The sequence below is a fragment of the Lytechinus pictus genome, chromosome 17 (assembly GCF_037042905.1).
Source record: "Lytechinus pictus isolate F3 Inbred chromosome 17, Lp3.0, whole genome shotgun sequence".
Taxonomy (NCBI): Eukaryota; Metazoa; Echinodermata; class Echinoidea; order Temnopleuroida; family Toxopneustidae; genus Lytechinus; species Lytechinus pictus.
The window spans coordinates 30756031-30781948 of NC_087261.1; the positions used below are offsets into that span (position 1 = coordinate 30756031).

Consider the following 25918-nt stretch of genomic DNA (forward strand, 5'->3'; position numbering starts at 1 on the left):
TGCACGTATAACCTTCAACGTTGCCTTTGACCTTGTCAATGACCTTGACGATGGCCTTTGTCGGATTAGAACCAACATCCCTCCCATGTGTGGTGTTTGAAGTCCATGTCTGGATTGCGGGGCTGTTGGCTCTGGTCTTTGGAGTGATCCTCGTCTTGGTTGGCACCTGCACTTTGGTCTCATTTACGGTCCAGGACCTAGCAGGGACTGTGGTGTCCAAAGTTTCATTTTCGAACCATATCTGAGCAGGGGGAGACCACCCACTGGTCTCGTTTACGTATTCAATCGTGGAAGAATGACAATACTGTGATCGCGATCCGAGAAAAGTTCAAATAAAACAGAATAGATAGAAGTGCAATGATAATTACTACACTAACAATGATTGTGCAAATGATAACAAGAAACAAGTATGAAATAATAATGATAATAATAATGATAATACTAATGATAATAGTAATTATGATGATGATAAAATTAATCATAAAAATGATTATAAAATAATTATGAAAATGATAAGAATAATGATGATAACGAAAATTATAATGATAAAGAAAAATAATTATAATAATTTTGATTATAATAATGATAACGGTAAAGATAATGAAGATAAAAAAGTGACCAAAAAGAGTAAAAATCAACATAATAATAATAATGAAAATTATTATATTTGATTATTTGCAAGTATTGGTTCATCTGCACATTTGTCATAATCATCTAATGGTAATAAGTTCTTAAATAGCTTAAAAAAACTTTGCAAAACTTTCTTTAAATTTACAACCTGGCCCAGGTTGGGGGGGGGGGGGGTAGTATACCACGTGCAATTTCACTTAATTTACAGTTTATGTTTTCAGTCCGATTTATGTTCTGTTATTTATTTACCATGTTTGTGTTCTGTTATTTATTTAAGGACCTTTATGTTTCTTATATTGTTTAAGGGTTTTCTTGTAAAACATTTTTTTTTTAACTGAACCGGACCACCCTCCAGTGTTTTTACCATTTGCGTTAAATAGAACATGAATTATTAATAATACTGATGATAACAATAGTTATAATAATGATAATGACAATAAATGATGATAAATAATTAGAATATCAATGAAGATAACAAAATTATAATAATGGCAATAAATCTGGTGCTAATAATAATAATACTTATTATATAATTACGATTAAGATAATGATAATGATAAAGATAATGACGATAAAAAAGTGGCAAAGCCGTGCAAAAATCCACAGTAATGATAATGATTTTATTTGAATATTTACAAGTAGTGCTTCGTCTACACATCAAGAAACTCGAAGTGATGGCCTACTGAATTAAATATACTCATGCTGGTAGCCCAAATCTGAGAGCTATATACTGACCTACTGATCAACATTTTTTTGTTCTATTTCTAAAAGAAATATTACCTCTTGGGCTTCCACTAATTCCTGATATAACGCTATTGATTGAGACATGGTAATGAAAAGACCGGTACGATACGAAATATGGCTAGATGATGATAATAATATCGAGCATCTGACACGAACTGTGAATATAATCACGAATGAAGTAAGTAAACAAACCTACCTTATTTTATACCATCCAGTTGCCATGCGCATTGCGCGCCAAAATTTTGCTCATCTTTGATTGTGACGAAACAATGAAATCATCGCGACGCGCAGGCATCTGCTACTGCTCTCGTGGCCGTGGCTCTTTGTACTGCTGGCTCCTTTTTTTTTGGTTTCTTAACCACTCCTTCTCTTCGAGATCCTTCTGTGGCCACTTCTCCTCTATATCTGTCTCCTCCTATGCTACTTCTTCTTTTTTTTTTTTTTACCCTTGTTAATCCTTAGTTTGACTGCTTATCCTAAACCTTTTTTCTAAAAAATCAAAAAAATCAAACAAGCATTAAATAAAATCGGATGCAAAATTAAGGTTTGTTTTGAAGTTTTGAATTTTCGGTAATTTTCTCAATTTTCACAACATGGGTCACAGCAAATGAGAGCATCAATGGTGTCACCTACTCGTTATTATAAGATGAAAACACACATAGCTTCAAAAGACATGCTCTTCAAGAGGTGTCTTATTTGTTGCAGAATTGACGATAAGGGAGTATCTTCATTGATTTACAGTAGGTTGCTGTCCAATATCATGCGCCCTAATGCGATAGGCGAAAAGGGGGCGCCAAAAAGATGAAGAAAAGAGAGGAAAAGCAAAGGGGAGAAAAAAGGAGGAAAAGAAGAGGAGAAAGAGATAAATAGGGGAAAGAAAGAAAGAAGGAAAAAAAGAGGGAAAGGGGGGGGGGGGGCGCTGAATTGATGTTTGACCTAGGAGGCGCCGATTGATGTTCGACAACAATATTCGGCGCCCCCTAGGTCGAACATTAATTCGATGCCCTCAATATGTCGGATGGACAACAATATTCGGCGCCCCCTAGGTCGAACATTAATTCGATGCCCTCAATATGTCGGACGGACATCGATTCGGCGCCCCTAAGTCGAACATCAATTCGGTTCCCCTAGGTCGAACATCAATTCGGCGCCCCCTAGGTCTAACATCAATTCGGCACGCCCTTTTTTCTTTCTTTCTTTTTTTCCATCGCTCTTTTTTCTGTTTTTCTCCTTCATTTCCCTTATTTTTTCTCTCCTTTTCTTTTCCTCTCTTTTCTTCCTATATTTTGGCGCCCCTTTTTCGCCTTCTCGGGGATCCGGAACCCGAGGCCCCCAGAATATGCGCATGGAAAGTTATGCGTTTTTATGCCAATCAAGTATTTATTGTAGGAAACACCAACATTTTCGATATTCCCTACTTATTCATCAGAAGTAAATGACAATAATCATATCAATGATGATGGTAGTGCGCATCCTCAGACAGGCTTTGATTTTATGATAACTGGCGGAAGATGTGCACCCTTCATAATTATACACAACAATAATGACATGGTAAGGCGAGTTTTGAGATGATCAGATTCAATTATCTTTAATAATTTTATCTTTTTCATGTTTTTTTTTTTTAAATACAGGAATATAAAACATCTCGTATATCATCCTTACATTTACTAAATAAACCTGCATTAATAACATTATAAAGGTTCTTAAATTTTATTGATGTTTATTCAACAATGATTAAAAAACAAAAAACAGTAAAACACTGAACACACACGAATATGCATCATATACTTTGAAAGTAAAAATAAAAGCAAACGCATATAGTATACTGCATATGCGTTTTGACAATGAATACATATCTACTCTACGAATTAAGCTATACCTGTTTTATTACAACAGTTCTGAGGTTCAAGCTATTTTACAAAGTCAGGCTTTATAAGTCTTTCTTGTGCGTATATCTTACAATAATGTATAAAACATATTTATATACTTTAGTATCGACTTGCCTATAATTTATCACAAGAGAGTACTGTCTCTGAACCTATCTGGTGTTATAAGGCTACACCTATTTTTTTGAATTCGCCTTTTCGCAAACACTCTTAATATAGTTGGGCGAAAATTGCCAATTTTTAACATGTTCAACTAACCCTGGGCAACATACTGTCCACACAACTAATGGTTAAAATCTGCTCAAATTGGGTAATAAAAATAACAATTGGGAAATGAATTTGCTCAATTTGATAATAATTGCCCAGCATATTTATATATATATATATATTTTTACCAACATACATTACCCAACACAGTGGATTTATTGCCCAACATTTTAAGTGTGTATTGTATTAGTTTTACGATTTTTCTTGTTAATCTGGTGGTCAAGTTAATTGTAAAAGTCATCAATTACTTCGTTAAGGACCCAATTGGAAATAAACCATGTCAGCTTTCATGTGCTATCTTGTCGTGGTATTTTGATACTAAGTTATCCTTTTACCTGTGTGTATTCCTGGCACATTTTCCCATTGAAGTCAATGTTTGCTAGGTTCTAGATTCATAAAACCAGGCTGGCCATAATCTATACATTGCCTTTGTTTTCTGGTGATACTATAACATGTCTGACATTGCACCTAACACCGTGTTAACAGCCTTTCCACATATTCTTTCCGCCCTTTCACACGGTAAAACAAAAATCGTAATTTGAATGATGATTCCAGTGAAAAATAAGGCTTATGACGAATTATTAGCATGTGTGAAACCATACTAGAATCACGAACGCTATAATCACAATCACGAATTCACATTTTAGAGCCTTTTCTCCCGCGAATCATCATTGTATCGATGGTTGCTATTGTAATCGTGACTGCGATTAGTGTTCGTGATTCTAATCGTGTTCTAGTTCGGTGTCCCACGTGCTAAATATTCGTCATTAGCCTTATTTTTCACTGGAATCATCATTCAAATTACGATTTTTTTTTTACCGTGTGAAGGGGCGGCCAGTTAAATTTCACTCAAATTACGGTACGAATTTTCCGTGTGAAAGGTCCGATGATTCTAAAGACAAATTGAAATCATCATTTAATGATTCAAGATTCACGTATGAAAAGGCCTTTGTTAGTTCTTTGCAGGTTGAAAATTATTCTATTAAAAAATCATTCAAATATATACGCTAATATACTCAGATACCATGTTATCAGAATCTGCAATAGGAATTAACTTGAATTGGGATTAGAGGGGGCCTTTATTGAACTGGCATAGAATCACAGAATCCAAAGACACTTCCTCAAATGGACTCAGAACGCAAGAAAAAGGCGACATTGCATTGTGTACTATTAACTGCTCTTTCTTTTTCCTGCACATATTTTTTTGGCCACATTTTGCATAATGTCCAATGTTAACGCAACACAAGGAAATGTTCTTTGATCTTATTTCTTAATGATGACCGTCTTAAGACCTGTGTACGTGAAGCAAAGATAGTTCGACGCAAGAGCGAATATACAAACAAATCTCAAAATACTTCGTTATTTCATTTTCAATCGATTCCGCGTTCTGATTAGTAGAATTTTTCTATACCAATAATATTTCTTCATTGTTATAAGGGAAGTGGATAAAAAACCGAAATCTATGTGTATATTTCGGGAGTTTTTCAACGTATCACAAATCTGTCGTATACTTTTTCTAAAGTTTGTAATTGATTTCGACTTCATGGGTAAAAATAGCGCTGGAGCTTTGTAAATTTTGTTCTGCATGTTTTTTGCATTATCCTTTCATTGACACAATGATTATCTCCAAAATGCATCAACTTATGTCCACCATACCTACAAATATGGTCAAAAGTCTCTGTTTTCATACTGAAAATAAAGGTGCTTCAGTTAGGCCTATTACACGCCTGGAAAGTCTGAAACTGCGGTGGTGATTTTTTATCGAACTTTTGGAATCACGCAATGTACACGATCATGTCACCACGGTCACGCTATTGTATTGTATAGATATCCCAACATAGTAACAATGCAATTAATATGTTATGTATGAAGGCAGTATAGGGTCTTAATCATCTTGCAACGTCAGTCGTTGCTATGTCAGACAAGCATGCAGGACAAAGTGTAAAGGTCATGATTGGCAATCTTTATTCAAGAGGAAAGGCGGAATGTCGGCGGTTATAAGATCGAAAGCCCTCTTCAGTCCATACGTATATAGTTTACGCTGTACACAATAATGTTAACAAATATTAAACATTTCAAAAACAATAGCTCCTAATATACTATTTCGATTTTTGGGGGACACCTGGATAAAGATCTGATAATTATTCGAGAGCGCGTGAACATTAACCTTTGAATATTTATTTAGTGCGTGTGCACTAAAGAAATGTTCAAATTAACTCATATTCCGTTTAAAAATCTAGAAGAAAATAAAAACATGGTGTTGAATATCTGACCTTGACCGTGCTTCTTTGAGGGTTTTTCTTCAGAGAAATAACTTGCAAATCGTTGATTTGGATCGTTTTGAAATCACTCTATGGTAACTTGATAATCATCGAGTCGGGTGATATACATGTATAGGTCTAAACACTGAAATCCTTAAAGGGGAATCCATCCCAAATAAAAACTTGTTTTTAGACGAAAAATCCGAAAAGTCGATAGGTGAAAGTTTAAACAATATTAGACAAACAATAAGAAAGTTATGAATTTTCAAAAATTGCAAATATTGGTAGTCAATATACCAATTGAGACTTCGAATTAGCCGCATATAATAGTGATGTAAGGCAAGGACTATTCTTCATGTGCTCAAATACATAAAATGGCTAAATGTCATTTTTTCAAAAGGTTTACTTCAAATTGAATTTTCTTTCATGAGAACATAAAAAAATATAATATACCCGGCTTATGTTTAGATTACTGTCCAGGTGATGGGTACTTAGGAGAAAAACCACAATCCCTGATAATGAATTACATGGCCTATGGGAAAGGTGTCCTTGCCGCTTTACTTGTCAAAATTTACTTACCCAGTTGCCAATTTGAAATCTACATAGTCCTTGGGATCTCAATTTTAAAGCAGCCATAACTTTCGTACTGCATGTCCGATTTCTTTAAAACTTTCACCATTCTTTTTTAGTTTTTTTTCTCCTATCCAATACAACATTTGATGACCAAGATTCCCCTATAATGCATCTGAGAGTAAGTTTATAATTGCATATCACACCGATGAATGCTTCAGGAAATGTTCCCATAAAATTCTAAAGTCTGCTGTCTTCGTGATCACTCGTAAACTGCGTTCCAATTTCTCTGAATTTCTGCTCAGGCAAGGCATCACCATTTAGTTGAGACTATAAGAATAGAAGATATGTGCAATTCAAAGCTGATTAAGAGCTATTTCTGTACAACGTCTAGTTTGATTACTCTGCTGTGATGTAACTTCAAACTGATTTAATGTATAGAACACATGAACGAGGTGATTAATTAAAACCCTATATACAAACCAGCAGCCTTACAGCTACTCACTTCTGGCAAGGTCCTAACTTATAATGCAACCTTCTGAGCAGCGTTTTCTTGTAAACATAGTTCCACTTTAATGATAACACTCGAATGTATGACTTGAATATTGTAATGATTATGTTACCAAGAACCAAATAAGTAGGTTTCTCTCATTTATTTCCTCTTTACAACCAAAATTCTAGGTATTCATAGCAATAAATATTTCAAACGGAAATATTTGAAGACTAAGTATTTCTGGTCGGATCGCTTTATTGCCCTCATACAAGAGTATCTTTTGTAGATTTTTCTAATAAAAGTAATCATAATAATCTCATGATAATGTTCAAGTATCATACCTTATTGTAGCCATTGACGCCATTGACGCCATTGACGGGATGGGACAGCTCAGTGAGATCATCTCCAACGTAGGCGGCGTTTTCATACTTGACTTTCATTGCTGTATCATCTTCTTCCTACAATAGATCAAAATAAATGAATTCACTGAAGAATTGGTAATTTGGCAATATAATTTCATTCAATTCAATTCAGTTCAATTTATTTTTCATTCTTCAACATAATACAAATAAGTACAAAATAAATCAATTCAATTTAAATAAAAGCATGAACAAAATTCAACATTGAATAAAATGATATACATATTCAATAAGTGATTCAAATATAAATTAACATGCATGTCAATTTTAGATCAATATAATCAATGTAATTAAATATAATTAAATCAATATAATTATATATCATGAGAAGAATTGAGGGGTCCACTGAAAAGCAAAGCTTGTAAAATGTGAACCCCTCAAAAAGTTAGGATAGAAAGCATATTGAAATAAAGGTAAAGGAATACATGAAGATAACGAAAAGGGCAAAAAAATTCTTATATACAGGATTGTGAAATTCAGAGACAAAAGACAATAACAAGACATTCTCTTTAAGAGAAGAATAGGATATTGATAACAATCAATATTGCTATGAATTTTTGCTGGGTTTTCAGTTTAAAATTCACAATTTGTCGTCTCGAAAGTTGTTTAATTGTTGAACTGCTGCTATCTCTCAAGCATTTTTTTGCTTATAATAGTTGACCTGTGCACGAAAAAAACCCGTTTATATAATTTGTGCCATCTCTGTAATATTGTATTTGTGTCCAAATTCACATGTTCTGTTATCATTCCTATAACATTGTCACTTGATGATATACTTTAATTTAGCTATGATTATGTTCATGTAGTGTAAATTCATTCAATAAATGCAGAAACTCCTGCAAAAAACACAAATGACTTTATTTCCAACATGTTATATTCAGATGTTGTTTGAAGGTTTGCATGGTGGCATGTACAATCGCTGATGTGGTTTACGGTACACCATGTGGTGGAGTAATATAGAAACAGTGGAAAGAAGAAGAAAAGGAATTGGATAGGCGAGAAAGTGGAAATTTGAGAGTAGAGTATTCTTTTCTTGAAAGTAGTCCTGGAAAAGGACTGTAAACCAGAAGAGTTGAAGAAACAGCTTGAGTAGTAGGCTGGATGAGGAGGTGCTGGCTTGAGTCGGCGAGTAGAGATGATGAGTAGAAGCAGTAGAGACTCGACGTTTCGGGCAGGTTGACTGTCCGTCTTCAGGAGTGAGTGTTCGCTCGGCGTGCGGCGGTACTTGTTATATTCAGCTATACAAATATTTCATGATCCTTCTTATTTCTAATGTATCATTAAGACTTATATATTGTGTTACATGTTTGTTTATTAGATTTCAATTGCTTTGTAATTGTAATTGTATTTCTATTGATTTTTTTTAAAAACTGTTCTATTGGAAATGAGAAAAAAATTAAACTGAAACTGAACCGAATAAGTCTTGGAATATCCGTTTTTAATAATTCCGATTGTATTAGCTCCGAGATATGTCAAATTAGAATGTAGTTGGTATATTGGTCTGAATCTCTGTTTGGTTTTCTTGTTCTCCATGAATTCAATTAGTGTTATTTAACAGTCCTTACCTTTGTTTCTTCATCGTCTTGATACAACTCTCCCACACCACATCTCAACGGTTTCTTGATTGACTCAGGAAGGCAGCAGTACATACGATCAGCGATAGGACTAATTAGGTTTGGATTAACCGTTCTTGGATCGGTGTAGCCTGCCCGATAAAAATAATAAAACACAAAGCGTAATAGTTCTTTATCGAGATTAGGGATGATTGGTTTGATTAGACGGTAAGGCTAGTGTCCTATAGTGGTCCTGATCATTTAATTGCTCCTTAATAACATGTCCATTTATATTGCGCAGTTACTATGTGCATATACTCTACTGCGCTTTGATACTTTTTATCATTATTACCCCGGCCGTAGCTGAGCAGCCATATTAATATAGGCGGTAAAGCGTTCAAAGAATAAATCCTATCGGGTACCCATTCACCTCTCCTGGGTCGAGTGCAGCACAATGTGGATACATTTCTTGCTAAAGGAAATTATGCCATGGTTTGGATTCGAACCCAAGACCCTCTGTTTCAAAGTCAGAAGACTAATCACTGGGCCACAACGCTCCACATCCTTTAATCACTCAAGCATTCATGTTAAATAATACTTTCTAAGTCACTTTGTTCCCTCACTAAAGATATGACGCAATCCCACTATCCCCAAAATTAATTAATATTAAAGGGGTACTCCAGGCTGAAGAAAAAATATGATTTGAAAAGATAAAATAAAGCCAGACAAACAAATCATCTAGACTTAATCAAATTCGGACAAGGAATAACAAATGTATAATATTTTTACGTTTTGCGTTATTTCAGTGAAGGAGTTCTATGGTAACCACAAGAATATGCAATGAGCATTTTACTCAATTTTATTTAGATAAAAGCTTATTTTAGCATCCACTTGGCAGACGCTTTTGAACGATGATAATCTATTGGAAATGCCCGTTAAATCACAATGGACAGATTAGAAGTCATTGTCGAAAGTTGGCGGACGGGGACAGCACATTGGACCAGACGAAAAATGGTAAATATGTCGTTTGTCCAGAGTCCTGGGGAGCGTTTCATGAAAGGACATGTCGGACGTTTTATCCGACAAATACTATTTCATCCGACAGTTACTATGGTAACAGTGACTCTCAGCCAATCATTATCAAGGAAAGTTGTCAGATCTGACAACTTGTCGGACGAAAATGTTGATGAAACGCCCCCAAGGACGACACTGGTGTTTTGATGAACAGATTTTCGACAAAGGCTGCTTTGTTATGAAGGGCTTTTGACAAAAAGATTATCTGCCTTGTAGAAAGCGTCTGCAAAGTAATTGCTAAAATGCCCTATCATTATTTTGAACGCGGGGGACCTCTTTAATTACATACCTGTCAGGAAACTAATCAGAAGTCCCCAGAAACAGGTCTGAAGCCAAGCAGCTGCACTGTACCAGGAATATGATAGATAGTACAACTCTGTGATAGGCGGTCTGAAAAATCAATATACATTGTATCAACATTTATATCATTCCCAGTAGAAATATTAGTAGTAGTATAGTAGTAGGAGGAGGAGGAGTAGTAGTAGTAGAAATAGTATCAGTAGAAGTAGAAGTAACAATAGTAGTAGTAGTAGTAGTAGTAGAAGAAGAAGTAGAAGTAGTAGTAGTAGTAGTAGCAGAAGTAAAAGTAGTTGTAGTAGTAATATTATTATTATTATTAGTAGTAGTAGTAGAAGAGGTTGTAGTATAGCAGTAATGTAGTAGTAGTAGTAGTAGTAATAGTAGAAGTAGCAGCAGTAGAAGTAGTAGAAGTAGTAGTAGTAGTAGTAGTAGAAGAAGTAGTAGTAGTAGTAGTAGTAGTAGTAGAAGTAGTATTAGTATTAGTAGTAGTAGTAGACGTAGTAGTAGTATAGAAGTAGTAGTAGTAGTAGTAGTAATAGTAGTAGAGGTTGTAGTATAATAGTAGTAGTAGAAGTAGTAGTAGTAGTAGGAGTAGTAGGAGTAGGAGGAGTAGTAGGAGTAGTAGTAGATGTTGTAGTATAGTAGTAGTGTAAGTAGTAGTAGAAGCAGTAGTATCAGTTGGAGTAGTAGTAGGAGTAGTAGTAGGAGTAGTAGTAGTAGTAGTAGTAGTAGTATAGAAGTAGTAGTAGCAGTTGGAGTAGTAGTAGTAGTCGTAGGAGTAGTAGGAGTAGTAGGAGTAGTAGGAGTAGTAGGAGTAGTAGTAGTAGTAGTAGTAGTAGTAGTAGTAGTCGTAGTAGTCGTAGTAGTAGTAGTAGTAGTAGTAGTAGTAGTAGTAGTAGTAGTAGTAGTAGTAGTAGTAGTAGTAGTAGTAGTAGTAGTCGTAGTAGTAGTATAGAAGTAGGAGCAGTAGACCAAGTGGAAGGAGTGGTGGTTAAAGTGAAGGGATGCAGTAGTGGGGTAGGTGAGGGAAGATCAAAGGTGGAGATAGAGGAAAGGGGAGAGGGAGGAGTATGGAAATATGGGATGGAGATGGAGTTAGGAGATAGGGAGAGGGGAAATCGAAGATAGGGGAAGGGGGATGGTAGAATTGTGCGATAGGGGAAGGGAAGGGCTGGAGTCGGGAGATATGGGAGGGCAAGGGATGGAGTAGAGACGGGGGCAAGGGTCACGCCCCCCCCGCCATCGGCCTATACAAAAAAATGGGGGGGGGGGTAACCAAAAGTGCTTGAAAATGTAACCTTTTTCAAATCTGAATATAAAAACTTTAGCTCGCGCTTCGCGCTCGTATTTGTTCAATGAGTTACGTATACTCTTCATTAATTCCTAAAAACAGTCCTTAAATAGAGTTTTCAGAAAATGAATTTGGAGGTTCATAAGCGCACCATTGAATGTGTAACTTATGAGGAGGGCTATGAGGAAACTTTTGAGAATTTTCAGAATACCCCCGGTCAGTATACATCACGTGGCTAATGATCGCGCGAAGTAAGTCACCCACAATTTTAATCGTGTCCACCCAATAATGCGACCCTTGGTACACCCCTAAGTAGAAAGATAAGGTGATGTTAGAGGGTGAAGTAGGGAAATAGGGGAGGGGGGGGGGGACGGGTTAAGGGATGGAACAAGGACATAGGGGGAGGTGGAAGTGGGGGAGGGGGTAAGGGAGGGGAAAGGGTAAACAAACCTTGGTTCTTCGGTTGGCATCATAGTAGTAGGTCCCATACTCATTGTGGTAAGGATGCTTTCATTATAACACCCGTCTGTGTATAGTGGTGGTTTATAGACATCAGGGGGGTAAAGTTGTGCCCCTATTCCTACCCATAGGGACCAGACCAATCCACACAATGTACCTCCAATAGCTCCCTGTGGAAAAAAATATGAGAGAACTATTAATAAGAATCGATATTTCTTTAATTATTAGGGTATTTTGACATGAATTGAATTGCCCCTGATTTTTGTGTTTGTAAATATGTTTCTCTATTGTGCTTCTTTCTTATCTAACGCTTTTGCATGTCTGTCTATGAAATACTCCCAGCAGTATTTATCACACCACCATCTGCTATGATGATGTCGGATAGATTGCAGTTTGATTCCCCCTACACAACCCCTAATGATTTTAATACTTGTAGATATTTAAACAATGAAAACTTTTCAATGATCCACATGAATTGCCGTAGTCTTAAGAAAATTTTTGATCAAATGAATCTATTTCTAAATTGATTTAATGATAAATTTTCAGTTATAGGTTTAACTGAGACATGGCTAAAAGAGGATGAGAGTACTTATTTTAACTTGCATAATTATGCCTTTCTTGCCAAAAATCGTATTTTTAAGCGAAGAGGAGGAGTAGGAATTTAATTCAGAAATAATATCTTATTTACAAGGCGAACAGATTTAGAACTAATGGATGATGTTATTGAATGTAAGTGTATTGAAATTTCAAAAGATCGTTCTTCCAATAGTCTTCTGATTTACGTCATATATAGACCTCCAGATAAATCTGTTACATTTTTTTTGATAAATTAGAACTTATATTGCAAAATGCCTTGCATGAAAAGAAGGATTGGATCTTTGTTTTTTACTTGGAGATTATAATATTAACTTGATGTACAATTCTCAATTATCAAAAACATTTTTAGATTTATTAACATCATTTTCATTTTCTCCTCTAATTTCTAAACCTACTCGAGTCACCTCTGAGAGTGCCACACTAATAGATAATGTTTTTACTAATGTACCAGAAAGTGTTAGTCGTGCTGGAATTCTTACATGTGATTTTAGTGACCATTGTGCAATATATGCAATTTCAAATTATAAAAAGTGCAATTCTTTACCTTTTTTTTTTACCAACAGCGAAGTATTAATAGTGATTCAATTTCCCGATTTTGTATGGAGTTACAAAAACAAAATTGGTCCCTTGTTTATAATTCAACTGATGTTAACGATAGTTTTGATGCATTTTATACTCAATACAATAAATTATATGATGAATGTTTCCCTCTCAAACTTTTCAAATACAATGTTAAACCATGGTTTAATAGTACTTTACGGAAGATGTGTAAAAAGAAACATAATTTATATCGTAAATTCATTAAAGATCCAACATTGAGTAAAAGAAATAGAAACAAGGAATACAGAAATGAATTCAATACTGAAGTTAGAAGATGTAAAAGGAAATATTATGTAAACAAATTTACTCAACTTAACGGTAATAGTAGTAAAACATGGAAGACCATTAATGAAGTTATTAACAAACGTAAAGTCAAAGATCAGTGTACAGTTATTAAGGGCGATGATAATGTGACAACCAAAGACACGGTTGAAATTGTTAGACAGTTTAATAGTTACTTCAGTACAATTGGATCCAAACTTATAACTAGTTTACCATCTAGCGACTTGCATTTTTCATTTTTTATGAAAAGAAAAATAGATCATTCCATGTTTGTAACTCCAGTGAGTCCAGCTGATATTATTGATGTAGTCAAGTCATTCATGGTAAATAAAAGTCCGGGATTTGATGATATCAATATTGAAGTTTTTAAAAAGTCGTTATGTTTTATTTTACAACCTATATGTGCAATATTTTTAATATGTCATTAGAGTTAGGAATATTCCCCGATAAACTAAAAGTGGCTAAAGTAATTCCAGTTTTTAAAAAAGGGGATAAAGAAAAGGTTTCTAACTATCGTCCGATTTCTCTTTTATTTGTTTTTACCAAGACATTTGAAAAATTGTATATAATAAATTATTGAATTATTTTGATAAAAACAATATTTTATATGAAAGACAATTTGGTTTTAGACAAGGTCACTCAACGAGAACTGCTCTTTTAGATTTCACAAACACTCTTGCCAATGTTTTTTAACAGAAAAGGTTTTTAATTGGAATATTTCTGGACCTTTCAAAGGCGTTTGATTGCATTGATCACCATATATTATTGCAGAAACTAGAATATTACGGTATCAGAGGAAATAATACACAATTGGTTTAAAAGTTATCTTTTTAATAGAAAGCAGTTTGTATGTATTGACAATGTATCATCTGATCAACTTGATTTAACTGTCGGAGTGCCACAAGGGTCAATCCTCGGGCCTTTGCTCTTTTTAATATTTGTAAATGATTTTCAATATGTTAGTAAATATTTTTGTCCAATTATGTTTGCAGACGATACTAATTTATTTATTTCAGGTCAAAACTTAAATGAAACAAATGTTATTGTCAATACTGAATTACAAAATGTTTACAAGTGGTTTATATCTAACCGTCTGATAATTAATTTTGACAAAACTTCATATATGCTTTTTAAATCTAAAAAAATATTCATTACATAATTCTGATATGCAAATTCAGATAGGTGATGTCAATATCAAAAGAGTAGAGCATACAAATTTCTTAGGTGTAAAAATCAATGAAAAAACTTACCTGGAATGAACATGTTAATAACATATCGTCTAAGATAGCTAAGGCTATTGGTGTTATAAACCGTATTAAACTTGTCGTGCCTTTTAAAGTAAAATTTATTAATGATGCTATATACAATTCAATGATTTTACCCCATTAGTCTTACTGTAATATTGTCTGGGGAAACTGTGGAATTACTATTTTAAACCGATTGTATATACTACAAAAGCGTGCAATTATAGGGTTATGCGCAATGCTCCACCTTTAAGTTACAGCTCTCCTCTTTTCAAGAAAATGAATGTTTTAAATGTTTTTCAAATTAATCACATACAAGTTGCCATATTTATGTATTCTTATTTCAAAGGTATACTGCCTATGAGTTTCAATGATCTTTTTACTAAGAATAGTGCAATACATTCATATAGTACTAGGGCACAAGGGGATTTACGTTTACCTTTCTTAAAACTCAATTTCTCAAAAACTACCATTGCTTTCATTGGTTCTAAATGCTGGAATAATATTCCAGATGAACTTAAATTATGTCCGACTTTGTTAACATTCAAACGTAAATACAAGGCTTATATACTGCGTGTAGATTTTTAATATACCTAGCATGTTTTTCTTCTTCGTAATCTTATCTTTCATATAAATTCTCTATTCTCATCTTTTTCTTATCTTTCTCCCTTTTCTTTCCAATCCCCATTCTGCCTGTCTGCCTCGCACTCCCTGTATCTCATGATATAAATGGATTTTTAAAATCTTATTTTGGGATTGCCCTCGATAAGCGTCTTTGGCTTTTTGGCAATTCCTCCGTATTCAAATTACATATGTTCTGCTTCTTTGGTTGTTTTTTTGTATTTTTGTAGCTTTTGATACTGATTTTTTTTGTATTTTGTCATTTTTAATCAATCTTTGTTTGTATTTTATCATGCTTTTTATATCGTACGATTTGAATTTGAATATGGAAATAAATGAATTGAATTGAATTTTGTTTTGTATATTTCCCCATCCACGAAGATTGGCTTTAGCGTTGACGTTGAAATGGGAAATGGGGTTTTTGATACAGAAGAATGTTCAGATAAAGATTATGGTTAAGAATAGGTAAATGTAACGAAATCTTCTTCATTCATGCGTTTGTGGTTGCCCCAGATTTATACTTTGTAATTTCATTTCCATTCTGCTTTACCTACAAGTACATACAATTCCACTTTAAATTATTGAGTTAGGAGAACTGACACACCCGATCGGTCAGGTACAACCCACCTTGACAGAATTTCGAAAAAAAAAATTCTTCAGTTTTTGTCTGTCAGATTTTGTTTTTAGGGAACGTGCTTCATTTTTGTAAGTGGTCAGAAAATGTTTTCCCGTCCTAATGATGTTTTGAAGGTAGACATTATATCACCTAGTTTAAGTGGTGGATATGATGCTTTTATCTTATTACTAGGCGAGACAGGACAACTGATCTTAATTATAACAAGGAATTAATTTAATTTCATTCGATTATTATGATCATTAAGACCTTGTAACCTATATACAGATGCATTATAATCTCACCTCTCAGCTAAATAATATTGTATGAACAGATCAGCATGATCAGTGAAAACCGACAAAATAATGATAAAGATACTTATGAAAGACAGGAATGCAAAAGATAAATAATGAATGAATAATAAAGAAAAATTGTGATGAAATCAGTGGGTGATCTGTAATAGACAAGATTGATGTCTCTTACGTAAGAATTTGTCCATGGAAAGAACATTCCCAAGCTGTATAAACCAAGCATTGGTCCGCCAATCATTCCAAATATACTAAGTGCAGCCTGTCAAGAAAGATTGGGGAAGGAAAACTGTCAACAATTTGCTGAAAACAACAAAACTAAATCAAATAAAATCAAAACAATTTATTGAAGCAACCCCCATCATTTTCGGATAAGTTTACCAGTTAAGCTCTATTTATAAGATATTTTATTCAATGTTTTATTTGATAACGACACGGTTTCCTTCAGGCAGGTTCTATCGTATACATTAATATTATCATATTTATAATGTCCACAATAACAACAACAACAACAATGCTAATCTCTTTCTATGGTGCCCTTAATCCTTACGGTAAGGGCGATACAAAATAATTTAAATCTAACATCATTGAATCAAATCCTCTCTTTTAAATCAACTTATTTTGGAACAAAATATTATGAAACAAAAATATAGTTCAAAATCAATTGCATCTTTGAAGTAATCTTTTGCATAGAAACAGATAAAAGTGTTTGAAATCAAATGAAACATACACTGTAAAAACTGTAGCATTAAAACTGACACCAGTTGGTGTTAATAGAGGACCAAAACCTGAGGTGTTAAAATTACACCCTAGAGATTTAGCATAACACCAAAGAGTGTAAATGTAACAACCAAAGGTGTTGTAAAAACATCTATAGGTGTTAAACTAACACTGTCAATTTAGCACCAGTGTAAAATAATTGGTGTGGTCCTCTATGTACACCGGTTAACACCACAGTTTTTTGCTGTGTATCAAACCTGAAGAACCCCTCCGAGCTGTGAAGCTACATACGTCATTCCGATGCAGACAACCCCAAAGAAAAGAGCTAAAAATGAGGAAAAAAATGAACGAAAATAAATGAAGGTATTAATGTAAACATTTGAATATTATTTATCATCCAATTATCCAAAGTTCATGAAAATAAAAGGCGAGATTGATTCTTGAGAGATAAATAATATGATAATATTAGCACGTGGCAAGTTGTGGCCTAATCATGACTGTGTGATAGGGCCCGACCTGGATCCATGGATGTAGCTAGTTAAAAGGTGCATGCCCTACTGTATTTCATTTGCGTATAAAATGTAAAAAATTATCTGGAAAGTTATTATTATCCATGATACGTACCAAGACCTTTGGTGACAAGAGTATATTTCTTCTCTTCTATCTTTGGCCAGATAGACTTTACAATATCTTCAGCAGTTACAGCAGCCAGAGAGTTAAGACCAGATGACACAGTACTATGGAAGGCAATGACAATCATAAACCATAGTTAAAACGAGATGTCCCACCAGGCCAACGCCCCATCTTACAAAGAAGTATTATTATTAATTCTACCATTCGTATGGTCTCTACAATTTATACTTGTCACTTGTGTTTCGTCGATCGGTGTTCTTAAAACTCGATAGAAAGAATTCGCTTTTAAACAACGAATTATGGAACTGCTGGCTTTTCATAGGTTAGAAATCGATTATAGTCGTTGCCCAGGTAATCCACTTTTATACTTTTGGTAGAATCTCGCTTTGTTGTTACAAAGCTTTATATCTCAATGCCAATCAGTCACTTGTATACCATTGACTTTGTTACAAATATTGTACATGACCTGTCTCCCTTTTCCTTTGAATTATGGAAATGATTTTTTTTTTAAAGTACGAATGTTGCCAATTTTATTTTGATTTGATTTGTTTTGAATTTATTGTTCAACTCTTGTTTTCTTTTACAATACATACATGATAAACAAATAGTAAATAAATCACATATAAAGTTGAAAAAAGTAAGCTTGTCTAGAAAAAAGATATTCAATGACTAAGTACAATAGGTTGAAAAAGAGATTTCTGCGAAAACGAAAGTGGTGGAACCTAAATTCAAAACAGAGCTTGTATTTCATTGGTCCCTAAAAATATGAATGGTACAAGTATATACAATTTTATCGTTTTTCGTAATATAAATTATCCCAACACTGTTAAAACTGACTACATACAAGGTAACAATTGAGGAGTTAAAGAAGATTACCATTTGGCTTAATGTAATTAAGTAATGTAATGTAACTCAACCAAGGTGAGGTGAATGGGTACCCGGTAGGAAGAAATTCCTTGAATGCTTTGAGCGCCTAGGCAGCCCAGCTAAAGTCGGGGTAATAATAATAGCAGGGCCCGCTGGGAGAACAGTTTTCAGAACTGAAGTGGCTTCCCTGGGTAAATATACCTATATTATTATTATTATTTATGTAATCTATGTATACCTCTATGTATAACATAGGGGATAAATTACCTTAATGCTGCACTAAAGACGGCTGATGTAAACAGACCAGGTAAGCCAGGCATACTTCCAAATAGATACATAACGAAATAAGGCATCAGCTACAAGCAAAAAATAGAACGTCAATGTGAAAAGCTGAATATTGCACCACAGTAGGATTAAATGACAAGCAATTTTATATTTCATAAATCATATATTATAACAGATAATCTTCAAGCAGAGAATCTCTCGACCGCTCCAAAACCTCTGACACCATGAAATTTTGATATCTAAATTATCAAATTATGGGAAATGTGGAAGGGCTGTGCGGTGGTCAGAAGTTGCTTTTCGGGTAGATAGCAGTTTGTTTCCAGTAATGATTCTATTTCTAATTACAATAATATTACATGTTGAGTACCACAGGGATCAATTCTTGATCCTTTATTGGGTTTATTGTTTGATTTGTACTTTACTGGTGTTAATACAACTTGAAGAATCATTTGTTGTTTTTGATTTTGAAATGTAAACTCATGGCAAGTGGTTGCTAATATTTTGGAAATGAAGATGAAACAAAAAAAAATCATATTCAAAATTCAGAAGTTAATATTTGAAAACATTTTGAGTACGTCATTTTTATCATGAAATCATGCCTGAATTTTAAGAGAAAACTTTGTTGAATCCCTGTGTACCTTGAAAAATCTTTGAGGATTATAAAACTGTATATCGTGAGTTTTAGTGAATCACAACTTAAAGACACAATTGGCAAGCATGTAAAGTTATTGAATTAAGTTGCTTTAGAACAAACTCTCCCTGTATTATTACCTGATCAGATGAGGTTACGTAGCCCATCGTATAGGGATCGCATTCTACGAAGTTTGCATACATGACCAAACCTGATAGGCAGGCTGCTGACACCACTATCACCATACCTATGATAGCCATGACGAGGGCGCTATACATTTAAAAAAAGAAAAACCGGAGAGAGAAAATATAAGGAAATTGTGTAAATTTCTCAAATATCTGCCTGTTGGGTCTAAACGTCTATGCGACGTTATTAAATGTTTTAAAAGTTAACACAAAATGATACAGAATGAGGCCCTCCAAGAGAGTCATAAACGCGAAAAAAAAAGGCTACGCGCTTGAATATGTGTATTGTGAAAACTAATCGTGTTCAACTGGTAAATGCACATAGTGATCCTGTCAATAAAAGGATGGTTATTGATATTATAATGTGATGGTTTATGAATAGTTTTCATTTGATTTATTCAATGATCCACTGTTTGCCCCTTGTATGGTTGTTTGCTCAATGTCTCTGACGTCATTCGAACCTAAGAACATACCGAAAACTGTAGTGTTGATCCGTGTGCTTAGGGGACCAAACCATTTTACTCAGGAGTTAAATGTTTGTTGTTAGTTCAACACGGATGTTAATAAAACACATTAAGTTAAGTTCGAACTCTAGAGTGTAATTTTAACACCTGTGGTTGTGGTCTTCTACGGACATCAACAAGTGTAAGAATTAGTCTGCAGGCACAGACCCTGATTGGAACTTTGATCAACAAGTGTGCCTCTACGCAAAGACGAGCACATAAAATACTTGCTGTTCCAATACAGGAGGGCCTTCAGTACACAATGCATGAGTAGGCTGCACATTTAGACCCTTAACTCGAGTGAAGGGTTTGCCCAGCAGACTACACCACCCCTGTAACACCAGGGGCCCTTAGCAGAAAGAGTTGCGATCAAACGTAACTCAAAAAATCTTACGCAACTTGATTTTCAGCTAATGAAGCACCAGTATTCGGGACTTGCGCTTGATATTTTGACTTGCAACTCTTTTTGCAACAAGCCCCTGGACGTAATGTAGAAGCAGACGTGAATGCTCTTACAGTTGAGCGGTCTTTTCCTTGCCACACGTGAGATATCTCTGGACCTGTGATTGGTTGACTCCATAAGTACTTCCCCATGTAAAGGTTCCGCCCACTACGATCGTCCAGAATGTATGACGGATTGTGGGATCAGGATCAAAACTAAAGAAAAAAAAAATTATGATTATTTAGGTTACACATTAAACAACTCCATGGAGAGTACAATATCAACTATGTCAGGAAATAATACGCCATCGTAAAGGTAAACTCATATACTCTAGGGAAGATTAATTTGTCTTCATGCAACATGAAAGGGGATGATTCAATATTCTGTTGTTAATTGATCACTTACAGGAGAGCGTAATTAGATAGATACTTTTACACCTGTTGGTTTGATAACAATTTACACACTCATCCCTATGAAAGTGTCCTTTCTAAATACCATAAGGACCAAACTACCGTTTTCGTCCAAACTAGTGTTTTTCGTGTGAGCAACTTTAAAAAGAACAATGCAACGCGATCGAAAACAAAATTACATTAAATTATAGGATTCATATCAATGTAGCCGTCTATCAATCGCTATACCCTAAAGGTGTCACACGCCTAATTGCAACAAGAATGTAAAAAGTATTCATCACAAGATTGTTTAATTTCATGGCTGATTAACAAAATGTATACATTATGATTCGCCATCTAACACAAACTAGGAAGGTCGAAATGGGGGTAAAAATATCACTTTACTTTTGGAACTATAATATGACTGGCAGAAAACATTCGGACCATTACATTGTTTCAAATGATGGATGAGATCTCGTCATACATGTTGATTATTTATGTAAACATACCCTCTGATGGTCAGATATGAAATCTCAGATGATGTAATAATTCCTGTCTACTTTAAGTAAACATTAGTCCTCTTAATCCTATCCCTAATTGATATAAAATTTTGTTTTGTTTTGCTTTTTAACACGCGTGTCTGTTTGGAATTTTTACTGATGTGAAACCTGGAGCAGATGTACGGATACACTTGTTAAATATACAGAAATTGAAACTATAATGCTTACTTCCAGAAATCAATCCTTCCATTTTCTTCGCAAATTTGCCAAGCTTTGTCGAGCCCACCAGTATTCATAGATCCTTTGATGATAACAGCTAAGAAACCTGACATCATAACCATGACCTGAAAGGCATCTGTCCACAGCACCGCCTTCATTCCTCCCTACAGGGTAAGACATAATATAGACCTAGATGATATTGATGATTCCCCATATGGGGTAGCAACATCAATCATATTAACAGTGCACCCTGCCTAACATAGCATTTTATTATTACCGTTCTCAAATTCAAAGGCTGAGCGCCAACTTGGAAGGCAGGAGGTCCATTTTTTTTATAGTCCGGGATCGAATCTATGACCTCCCGGTCATAATATAATAATAATAATACATAACATTTATAAGGCGCTTACTACTGGTGTTTCTAAGCGCACTGTGTTCTGTTTATGGTTTGTACTTGGAATTAAAAGAAAGGAAAGAAAGAAAAAAAATGTGACAGGGGAAAATGACACAGCTAATGCAACTATACTAATAATAAAAAATCAAAACTGGTGTGCACCTCCAATTGACCGACCCACAACTGTGAATCATCTTGGCATTATGCGTCGGATGTTCTACCACTGAGCAACACTCATGACCTTGGTGGTTAATGAACTATTCAGTGCAACGCTATCAGACAGAAATTGAAATAAACATTGTATCGTAGATAGCACAGCAACTTAAACATGTTTAATACCAGTTGAAGGAGTCCATATAGCTGTATTGTGCATAGACGGTATAGACCTATGAACGCACACTCGCACATCTAACCAAACTCACATCCATCTTCCTAACCCACACTCCTTCACACACGAGCCATATTGGGGCAATATCACTGCACCAATAGGAATAAAACGCGATACAAGGTTGAAAAACCAGAGGCGGATGGTAATGACCAAATTTGATTACGTGCATTTTATCTAAGAAAACAAAAAATATTATCATGATTATTATTATTATTATTACTATCAATTATTATTATTATCATTGATTGATTAATCAATTAATTAATGTACTTGCTTATTGATTTAATAATTAGTTCATTTACCAATTTATGTATTTTGGCATTTAAAAGTACATCGAAGAGGTGCACTATAATAAAACACAATAATGAACATAGGGAACATAGTGCACCTATGCACTGGACTGCCAATGTCCAATAAATATGAATCAAATAAACAATATAACGCTTAAACATTTCAATTCAAGCAAGTAATTCTTGCCAGGTATCTATTTACCTCACCTTTGTCGAGTATAGCAGATACAGCTATTTTTTTCCTGAAATTTGGGAAATAACGCCATGACTGGGATTCGAACAATTCAATTTCAATTCAATTCTTTATTCCATTTCCATTCAAAACAAAATACAAAGTAATATAAAGTAATACAAATCAAGTACACTTTTACAGACGAGCATTCTTACTTCGTAAAACAAAATACAGTATAATATTGAGCATAAATGGAAATGAGGGGGGTCTACTAAAAGACAAAGCTTGTAAAGTGTGCATCCCCCTTGGAAATGAAAAAAATACAGTCAACTTTTTCATATATTATGCGTACATGTACAAACGCGTATATATATATATATATATATATATATAGATATATATATATACATATATATATATATATATATACTGTATATATATATATATATATATATATATATATATACATACAGTATATATATATATGCGTATATATACAAACGACCTTCTGATTAAAAGCCGAGAGTCAGAATCTCTAGACCAACAAGCTCCCTCTCATATTGTGCTATATGTGATAGTTGTGCAATATTTGTGGAGATGATGAAAGAAATGCTACTTACAATTGTAGTGTAGAAGGTACACACAATCCCAATAGCCATGACTGATCCCCATAGATTCAGACCCGTCACTGATGAGAAAAGGGGGAAAAACAATGAAAGAGAGAGAGAGGGAGAGAGAACACGTAATAAAATATATTCCAAACTCAATCGATCCTATTACAGTAAAACTGGGTCAAATTAATATTGAAAAAAAGTTTTTGAAAATTAATAAATATGATAATAAATAATAATAATAATAATAACAATCAGAATAAATAAATTATATACATTTTAAAGCAATTTCATTCATTTTCGTTAATAGTAGGTGCACTTTTTTAAAACAAGAATTTGACATTTAATTTTGCCAGGCGTTTGTCTGAACTTGACATTTTGAATTCAATAAAACTAAGGGCATTTTCTCACGTGAATCTAGATTCATCATTGTAATGATGATTGCATTTCGTCTTTAGAATCATCGGAACTTTTACATGGAAAATTCGTACCGTAAATTATTATTTATTTATTTATTAGAACATATTTATTCAGGTGAAAAAGATCAGCATAAAACTTTTTTTCATCAATGACCTGATGAAAACATAAAGAACAACAAAAATTATCATATCATACAAGAAAATAAAGTCAAATTCTGAGTCAAAGATAACGATACTTGGTAAAAATTTGAGTGAAACTTTACTAGAATTCACCTGCGGACATGGCGGAGTAGACTTTGAATTCGTGATTGTGATTAGCGTTCGTGATTCTAGTTTTGTTGGTTTCACACGTGCTCAAAATTCGTCATTAGCCTTATTTTTCACTGGAATCATCATTCCAATTACGATTTTTTTTGCGGTGTGAAAGGGTGGAAAATTACCTTGATTAAGCGCCAATGCAGGAGCATAGATGACAATCCCAAGGTACAGGATCTGAAAACAGAGTTATAAATAAAATTATTCTTTCTGAGAGAAGTAGGCATTCAGCATGTTCAGCTTACCTCTTGCTTTCTGCCCTGGCTCTATTCTGCTCGACTAACTAAGGTTTATTCTTCAAAATTATGGTTTTGTACCCCCCTTCCATATATCTTTATTCCCATTATGTTGAACCTTTTCGATTTTTTGTTCAGCAGGACCGTTTTTTCCTCTCTATGTTCTACTTGTAAACGCTTCCTTACACACACACTCAACTTATAATTTCTCTTATTTTGGAATCATTATTGTTCATTGAAATTATTATGGTTAATCGAAATTAGTATTGCAAATTAGAATCATTATTTTTGTAAATTTGAATTATCACTGTACATGTATATTTGAATTATTATGGTTAAATTGAATTAAGATTTTATTCATGTTTATGTGCAATTTATATGTTTTTATTGTAAATTCAATGTCAATTCAGCCTTCGTAGCTGCTAAATTGAATAAAATATATCTTGAAAATTATTTTGGGGAAAAAATCTCTATTCTATCAGTAAATTGCCACTTGGGCGACATCCACTTTGTCTTCTTTCCGTTTTGATCTCATCCCAAACGGTCTTTACATCCAGTTGGTCTACTCACTTTGATCATTAACATATTTACCAATTTGTCTTCTTTCCCATTACTATGTCGTTAGATTACATACTTATGAACCATATTTCCTTTTGAAAACGTTAAACATGACGAGTAAACAAAGTAGAAATTAGACCGATTTGACATTCGACTAATGACAATAAGACTAGGTGGGTATCAGAATAAGAGTAGCTTGGACCAAACGAATTTTTATACCAAACTGATAGTAGACCAAGTGGGTTCAGCCCAGGTGGTATTAGACTATATCTCAGAAATAGACAAATTGTTAGACCAAGTGAATATAGACTAAACTATATGTTATCTTTGTTACCCAGCGTTTTTTTGTAAATAAACTTTTATGCTTGATATTAACTTTTACTAGTAAAGACATTTCTTAATCGAACCATCCATGAAAATCGTCGTATTTTCCATATAACAATGGTATGATGACCCGACATACATTACAAATTCTTTGATTAAAAACGAAACCACTTCCCGATAAACACACACGATCACACATAATATAGATATTGTATGGTTAAGTACTGCTTTTATTTCTTTTTTTAAAAACTTATTAAAAGTCAAACTAAATTTATGAGGATTGTTAATGTTTATGTATTGCGATAATATCAAAATCAGCTCTTAAACTTTATTTACAGTCCTCCCTGCATGCAAATGTTATTTAAAGATGCTTTTGTTTTCTTATATCAAAATGAGCTATGAAATTTTATTTACATTTCTCCTTGTATGATCAATATTTTATTTGTTTGTATTCTAGCGTTACCGCCACCAACTGACGTGATATACTAATAATAATAATATAGGGTATTTATATTGCGCACATATCCACCTTGTTAGGTGCTCAAGGCGCTCCTATATTACCCGGCTAACCTGGGCGTTCATAGCGCACACAGCTTTTTAAGGAATTACTTCCTACCGGTACCCA

The 25918-nt window shown here is 34.1% G+C and overlaps 1 protein-coding gene across 2 annotated transcripts; it reads right to left on the reverse strand.

The window, feature by feature from the left end:
* Positions 1-2935: 2935 nt before the first annotated feature.
* Positions 2936-24373, reverse strand: LOC129280852 (sodium-coupled monocarboxylate transporter 2-like). Of its 2 annotated transcripts, none has more exons than XM_064111937.1 (14): positions 24301-24373; positions 23451-23518; positions 21596-21750; positions 20553-20693; positions 19489-19618; positions 18700-18788; positions 17557-17669; positions 17190-17257; positions 16388-16474; positions 11939-12117; positions 10187-10287; positions 8836-8975; positions 7213-7309; positions 2936-6688 (listed from the first exon to the last, which is right to left on the reverse strand). In XM_064111937.1, exons 2-14 carry the CDS (start codon positions 23487-23489, stop codon positions 6672-6674), a joined length of 1356 nt encoding a protein of 451 aa, XP_063968007.1. In that variant the 5' UTR covers positions 23490-23518; positions 24301-24373; the 3' UTR covers positions 2936-6671. The 2 variants fall into 2 exon arrangements, with proteins under 2 accessions (XP_063968007.1, XP_063968006.1); XM_064111936.1 differs by having other exon boundaries at positions 7193-7309.
* Between the last annotated feature and the right edge of the window lie 1545 nt (positions 24374-25918).